This window comes from Silene latifolia, chromosome Y (genome assembly GCF_048544455.1).
Source record: "Silene latifolia isolate original U9 population chromosome Y, ASM4854445v1, whole genome shotgun sequence".
Taxonomy (NCBI): Eukaryota; Viridiplantae; Streptophyta; class Magnoliopsida; order Caryophyllales; family Caryophyllaceae; genus Silene; species Silene latifolia.
In genome coordinates this window covers 361,877,071-361,885,193 of record NC_133538.1, presented here as the reverse complement: position 1 = coordinate 361,885,193, position 8,123 = coordinate 361,877,071, and the positions used below count along the sequence as shown (strand labels likewise).

Genomic DNA, 8,123 nt, shown 5'->3' with positions numbered 1-8,123 from the left:
TGCCTTCACTTAATCTCATCGAATTAGACATTGGGCCACACACCAAAGCATGCATTAGCATAAATCGGGCCATGTTGCTTTAAACAACATGCGATTTACTACGCTCTCACTTGCATTGGGGCACAACCGTCTAACTAAACAAAACTAAGGTTTTTGAAAAAGGTTTTGACTCGATAAAAGAAAACTAACTTGAAAATTACAACTCGATAACAAACGATAAATTACAAGCGATAAAACAAATAAAGAACGAACGTTGTAAAACAAACGAAACAAGAAAAAAACTAAATGACACGGCCAAGCCTCACGGCCTAAAGCCACGTCCAACCCTAAGTCCTAGGTCAGGTTCATTAGTTAGATCGATTGATTGCGAAACGAGCTCGGAACGAATTAGAAAACAAGTTAGAAACGACGTTGATCGATTGAAAAGAGGTCTTGCAATTGTGTATTCTACACGGCTCAAAAGGGGTCGAATTAGGTCAAGTTCGCTAATTAATTTAACTCATCGAGTGTTAATAAGAAGGTGCTAATCACGCACTCTTATACTAGCGAGAAATTAGGTGAAAGAGAGAGATGCGTTCATTAAGTTACAGAATTGTTAGTTGATTTTTAAAGCTATGTCGATGTACCCTAAAGTGTCTAATTAGGTTATTAAATTGATCTAATGTCATCTAAATAAGTCATATGTTAACAATCAGAGGTCATACTAACATGCAACGGGTCCTAAGGTGGGTCGAATTGGCCGAGACAACAAAGGGTCAAAAGCGAGGAACGGAAGTTAGAAATTCGTTTTATTTATGTCCTACCTTGAACACGAGGATATGTAAATGAGACGGGGGTGTACGACCGACTGATGTAGCGGTTTCTTTCCCATCTCAAGTCAACGCGGGTGTTCATGGTGGTACTTTAACTCATACTCGGACTAAACTAGTTTTATAGTTAATTTAAACGATAAATAAAAGCGATAAACAAACAAAAACAAACTATAAGAAAAACAAACATAAAAACGAAATAAAAAAAGAGAAAGAGGAGGATTTGATGCACCCTCAACCTACATGTATCGTTGACACCGTCTTGGGTCATAATCGATGGTAGATTTTATCTCGAGAGGCCGTCGTCGACGAAGAAACAAAGCAAACACGCGTTTTTGGCAAATCTGGACAGCAACTTTCAAACAATGATTTCTCCCTCGTTTCACGATGAAAATTCGATTTAAAAGATGTTTTGAAAACTAGAAAGAGAGGAGAACAGAGATCTTAAAGCAAGCAACCCCGCTCGTTTTGAGTTATTGGGCACGAAAAAAAACGAGCACGAACAAATCGGACAGACAGGAACAAACCACGAAAACAGAGTGTATAACACTCTGTTTTTCGAGGGATTTCGTGTACTCTCAAGGTCAATTTGGCTCGTAAATCTTTGTCTAATGTGTAGATGGATGTTATGTGGTTAATTAGGAACAAGAAACTCGAGTTTTGATGGAGGTTTGAGGGAGGAACGAATTGTTTTTCGAAGAGGACACACAAACTGTTTCAGTTTGGATGTCGGTTTTGTGGAGGGTTTTTGAGAGGCAATTAGGGTTTGTTTCTGAGGTTTAAAGCTTGTAAGTGAAGGTTGTATGTATGGAGAACCTAGAGGAATGAATGTATGGTGAAGGGTGGGTATTTATAAGGAGTTAAAGTAGGGTAAAAGGGAGGGAGAGGCAATCGGGCCTGTTGAGCATAGCTGCTGTCCAGCAGCTTTTGGGGGGCTTTCTAGGGTTCGTATGGGGGGTTTTCTTGGTGATTAAGGTAAGGTAATTTGGTTAGGATATTAGGGTATGGGTTAGGGTTAATGGGCACGGGTTTTGGTAGTGTTTGGAGCGGGTTTTGGACTCGGGTTTCATCACGCAAAACAGGGGGTAGGCTGTTTGTATGCGGGCTGTTGGGGCCTGTTTTGGACGAGACTTTGGGCCGTGGATAGGGGGTTCGAACTGGGGTGGATGGGTAGTGGTCTAGGTTGGTTAGTGTACTCGAGATTCGTGCCAATTCGTAAAGGAAACGGGCTCAAAAACCGAGCTAAAATCGAGCTCAAAAACACATGTTCAAAACGAGTTCTTTTCGATTTTCAAATCGATTTTTCAAATCAATTAACACATTAAAATAAATGATTTTTCAAACCAAATATACTCACAAAATGATTTTTCAAATCAAATATTTATTTTATTTTCAACAAAATAAACTTGGGAAAATAAATTCAAAATAAAATAAAATAAGTTGAATTCACCTAAAAAAAGCCATAATTTAAATATCATTTAAATTAATAAAATGAACTCACTTAAAAAAACATTAATTTAAATATCATTTAAATTAATAAAATACTTCATCGACGACGCCCATTCTACATCGTAAAACGAGCTCCAAATAATGACAATGACAACTAAAGAATACATGTGTCCTATCATCATCGGGCGTTTGTCGGGTTCTCTATAAATTCCAATATCGACGGATACGGGTATCTACAGATTGCTGAGGAAGTTAACTTAGATTTGGAGCAGTTAAATGAAACAGTCCCGCGAACTGTTCAGATCCATCAGCTATTTGGTGCCAAGTCCGAGTCAGCCAAAGGAGTCGTGTGTTTACTTGGGCTCCAAGTATAGTCTTATCTTGGACGCCAAGCAACAAAGACCGAGTGTGGAGAAGCAAGGAAACGTGCATAGGCAAGCACAAAGTCGGTTGCCATATCTTTCCTTATTTAAGTTTTCCTAATTAGTAGTCTATCCGGTTTTAGGAAAGTTTCCAATTTTCTTAAAATCTGGTTTAGTTAATTATTTCCTAGTTGTTATTTCCTTTAATTATTTTCCCTAAAAGTATTAGGATTATAATAAGGCAAATTAGCCATAGCCTATGTCGAGTAAGATTAGGGAAGTCAAAACTTAAGTCCTCTAGGAGTCGGTCTAGCTTAGTATAAATAGGGAGCTATTGTATCCTTATTTCACATCCAAGAATTATCAATAAACTTGCAAAGTTTCGTTTACATTGTGTAAGCATCAAGGTTCGACGAGTTTCGTTCCAAACCCCGTTATTGTTTGACGCGTTTCGAACATTAACACGAGTTATAATCAATAGGTCTTGATTATAATTCACCATTGGTTGAGCTATAGGTCTAGCTCAAGCAAATATCCTTTTATTTTCTTGTTTCGTTTATATTATAAAAACACATAAAAATTATAAGTTCATGTTCTGATTTAGACAGTTCAATAAACCGTTCAAATCGTATAAAATCGACAATCAGACAGTTCTCAGCACTGTCCAGTTTTATTAATTCCGCTGCAACTCTAACGAATTTTATTCTTTTGGGTAATTTTCGTATCAATAATCAAAATATTAATCTTTTTCCTAACTTCCTGAAGATAGCAGCCTAGCAACAGTTATCGTGTTATAGTTTCCTGTTTTTTTTTTCTATAACTAAAACCAACAATGCTATTTGATCGTTTTGTTTTGCTGTTTTTAGTGATGCTGCACAGGACATCAGATCTATTAATTTGATTTAGACTCCTACGCCTCATTTTAGAGAGTTAGTCCAATTCTTTTGAACTGTTTAATAGACAACATAACCCTCGGCTTACAGGTCAACCTTTGTGGACTTCTGTTGACTACGAGGAGCATTTTTTATTTTTCTCTTTATTTAGGATTCTTTGGCAAGTTATTTATGCTCTTACCTGACGTTTTTTGGGTTGTTTACTCTTTTTTCTTGAACAATCACAACGACATGGGTTCCGACGATGACGGTGATGAAGGAGTGCAATACTGGTGGCAGCAGCGCTACTGATGATGGGGCTAGAGAAAAAGGTGCAAGACGCAGCGGAAGATTAGAACCTCTAAGACTCCCTCCTAATTTTATTTTGCTCTTATATTTATGATGTTTAGGGTGAATTACTGAAGAGTTAAGAACGATAAACACCTAAGAGGGGGAGGGGGTTAATTAGGTGTACCTTTTTAAATTTTCTCGTTTACTTGGTTAATGACTAACACAAGTAAGATCTATTAAGTACGGGTTTGGGAAACTTAATGGATTGTAAGTTCACAAACGGTACAGCATGTCTATGCAACAGTATGAGAGACTGTTGCACAGCACTGGGAGCGAGATTAACGTATAAAAGAAGAATGATAAGAAAACGTGAAAGTAAATAAACAAACAAGACGATGTTTAAAAATTGGTTCAGCTCCTACTCTGGAGCCTACGTCCAACCGTTATTTTATTGCTTGTTTAGAAATTTACTCAAACTTAACTAAACCATTACAATGAAAACAACTCGCCAACCTACTCTGGTTGCAATTGCTTAAAGCTACTCCGCTTCAAGACTTAAGTTTCTATCTCAACGGTTTACAGAGTCAGAATCTTAGTGGTTCACTTAAGAACATGGAGATTACAATTAAGACCTAAACACGAGAATCATTGAACATATTCTTTTATGCAACGATTTTAACCGATACTTGGAGATTTTGACTTTGAAAAACAATTGAAGACTTTTGAAAACCAGAAAACGGTTTTGCAAATGATTGAAGAACAAAGCTTTTAATGCTGAAAAGATTTGCAAAATGTTTACAATGAATGCGCTTTCAAAGTCTTGCAATAAATGACAAAATGAAGTGGCTATTTATAGAGAAAGGTAGTGTGTAAGAGAAGGGTCTTAACACTACATTAATCTAATATCCATAAGTTTGTAGTATGCATTTTCATTTAAAATTATAAAAGAACAATCAGGTTTGTGAGGCTCAAGGTGGCTGCATTTTTCCAAAGTAAAGGAGTGTTTCCCATAAGATATGGGAACTCATAATTTTGCCACAAATGGAAAAAGCATAAGACCTATTTTTAGCATGAAAAACAACTTGCACAAATGGGATTAGCATCTTTTAAATTATTGTACAAGCATATTCTTTTTGTTCTTTTTTTGTTCTTCCGTTTTGAAATAATGTTCCTCTTGAACATAAAAAAGCTTTTTAAAGAATTTCAAACACTTGTGAATTTTTCCGAAAATTCTCCATACGTTAGTACCAGAAACCTTTGTGCAACAGTTATGCATAAAAATAATATGTTGAACTACCTCGTTTACAACATTCGTTCTAGACTATGGGCATGCTTAACTTGTCCTCTATCTTGATCATCTTTGAACTTCTTTGATCCACTTTACGTTTTTTTGGTTTACTATTTTGGCTTGCAGGAATTGGCGACAACACAGGTTCCATCGATGACGAATTGATGATAATGGAGAGCGGGGCTGGCGGCGGTAGCGCTGTTGACGATGGCGACAGAGAAGGAGGTGCGAGATGTAAGGGAATGAGTACGTCAACGAAAAAGAATAAGATGCTGATCATGGAGATATCAGAATAAGAGGAAGCAAAGTGAAATCAGGTGATCATTAGTATTATAGTGCCAATACTAACGTGAATAAAATATTGCGCTAGGAATTTTCTTTGATTATAGACGCTGATCAGTGATCATGGAAACACTGATGTTCTGCTTTGCTGGTTATTTGAAATCATCTAATTATGGTTGATTTTTCTCCTTAAATTGTTTGTTTTGAGTTAATTGATTCTTTGGTTAATTGCACAGTTATTGGATTTTGAATTTTAACTTACCGAGGAGCTACAGAAAGTGGATATGAAGCTTAAAGCAACTCAATATATTATTGATAGCAATGATTGATTGAATTGATTTCGTGAGATGTTCAATTTAGGATTGATTGAATTGATTTTATTGACTGTAGCTTAGGAATAGTATTTCCTCTTATTAATAGTGGAACTCCTTAGGAATAGTAACTGATCATGTCCATCTGCTTTGCCAGCTGTGGAGAATGAAATTGAAAATCTTCGATCTAAAATCGTGTTTCTAGAGGGTGAGGTCGAAAATGAGAGGGCAAAGGTGTTAGAAAAATATCGGGCTTTAGAAGATGAGTTTAATGTTAAGTCAGCAGTGTTAGATGCTAAGTCAGTGGAGTTTTCTATCAAGTCAGCAGAGTTTGTTGCTAAGTGCAGGAAGTTAAAGCAGGAGTTTTTGAGAACAAAGGACGAAGCTGAGAGGTGGCAAAGTCAACTAGCTTCGGTAAATGATTTGAAGGAGGTCACACGAGAGCTTGAGATGACAAAAACAAAGAAAGAAGAGGTAGAGAGGCAACTTGAAGGTGTAGAAGGAGAGGCCAAAAATATTTTGGCCAGAGTTAGTTCTTTAGAGCTTGAAATGGATAAAGAGAGAAGATTGCCCATGGAGTTTTCAGCCAGGTCTAAGGAGTTAGAGAACGATCTTTCAAAATTAAGATCAGTAGCTGACGTTCAGTTTGCGCCTCTTTCAAAGGAGGAGTTGAATAAGCAACAGGTAAGTCTCTACTTGATTTGAGTTTTTATACATTGCCCTTAATATCCAACCCGCTCTTTTTATCCAGTAGAAAACTTGCGACAAAACTTCACTTAAATGCTGCGGATTAAGTTTGCATCAAATACATTGCCATTTGACCTTATTTTATTAGTTAGCACTTAACAGTCTATTTATGCAATTATATTGATCTGAATCAACCAATATGCTCCCATTTTAAGAAGATTCCTCCTAGAAGCGGATGTAATTTCATTATGGGTCATTCGGAAACTCAGAAAGTCTCGGTTTTAGGCAACCTACGTCTGAATTCCTGGGCCCTAACTCTGTCGTTAGTAAAGAGATTGGTGATACGCTGATAGCATAGGCTGTCCTAACTCCTGACCCATTTGTAAAGAGATTAAAGCTGTGGAGAATGAGATTGAACTGTCCTGACTCCTGACCCATTTGTAAAGAGATTAAAGCTGTGGAGAATGAGATTGAAAATCTTCTGTCCAAAGTCGCCTTTTTGGAGGGTGAGGTTGAAAATCAACTACATTGCCATTTTATTTTACTAGTTAGCACTTAGCAGCCTATTGATGCAATTATATTGATCTGAATCAACCACTATGCTCCTATTTTAAGAAGATTCTTGTCAGAAGCAGATGTAAATTTCATTAATGGGCCATTCGGAAGCTCGGGAAGTCTCGCTTTTAGGCAGTCTACACCTGAATTCATGAGCCCTAACTCTGTCGTTTGCGACCAAGCAAATCTTTGGGGAATCATTAAAGTCAGTAAGAAATATAGAAACATAGCTATATATGCTAATTTTTTCGTGTTGTGAATAAAATGTTACAGGTTGTGACAGAAATTGAGTACTCAGATATTGGAGTGACCATAAAAACAGAAGATGGCGGCGTATTCTACGCGAAAACTGCATTTATCTCACCCAGTGCAGGTGTTCTTCAAAGGGTCTAGGGTTGCTTCAAGGCTTCAATGGGAGCCAGAAGCTGCTGATGTGGCCGAATGTGAAGCGGCAGTGAAGATTTACTTAATAGATGAATTAAACAAGGCGACCAACAATCACAATGGTGGTAGAGTTTATAATGAACACATTTTGGGGGTTTTGGTAATTTTTGGAGGGAGATCAAGTGGTCAACAATGGCGGAAACAATGCTCCAAAATGGCGTTAATAAGATTAGAATTGGAGGGAGGGGAAGATTATAAGGGAAGATGAGTATTTTGGGGGCCTCATTAACTAATGGAGTTTTCTTACTTTTGGGTGTAAAGAGTAATAATGGGTGGTTAGTAACAACATTAACAAAAAATTTACGGGTTGGAAAGGTAGCCTTGCCACCGAGTTTAGTCAGAAATGAGAGGGGTCATAGTTGGGTTTTTGGTGTGTTTTTTTAAAGTATGGATTAGCATGAGAAGACTGCCGATAGATTAGATTATTCCTATTAAATTTTCCTAATTAATATGTCAATAAGTCTTGTATGAGACAGTCTCACATATTAAACCGAAAAATTTCTTATGTTTTCTTGATTATATTATAGAGTTACAGAGTTGGCCTCAGGTGGAAACTGTTAATATATGTCTTTGTGTTCAACCTGTTATTCAAGGGAGAGTGTTATTTGTTTCAATAAACAAGTTTTATAACTTAGATACCGAAAAGGGAAAAGTCTGAGGTGATTTCTTATTTGGTTATAAAACTGGGCAAACTACTTTGGAAAAACTACTTTGGCCATCAATGATAGTGATGTTGGAATGATTTAATAAATTGAAATTGTCGTGGGTAGCAG

The 8,123-nt window shown here is 36.9% G+C and overlaps 1 protein-coding gene across 1 annotated transcript; it reads left to right on the top strand.

The window, feature by feature from the left end:
* Positions 1-5,050: 5,050 nt before the first annotated feature.
* LOC141633855 (uncharacterized) lies at positions 5,051-7,898 on the top strand. Its single transcript, XM_074446232.1, has 3 exons — positions 5,051-5,388; positions 6,012-6,348; positions 7,180-7,898. Exons 2-3 carry the CDS (start codon positions 6,115-6,117, stop codon positions 7,297-7,299), a joined length of 354 nt encoding a protein of 117 aa, XP_074302333.1. The 5' UTR covers positions 5,051-5,388; positions 6,012-6,114; the 3' UTR covers positions 7,300-7,898.
* The last annotated feature ends 225 nt before the right edge of the window (positions 7,899-8,123 follow it).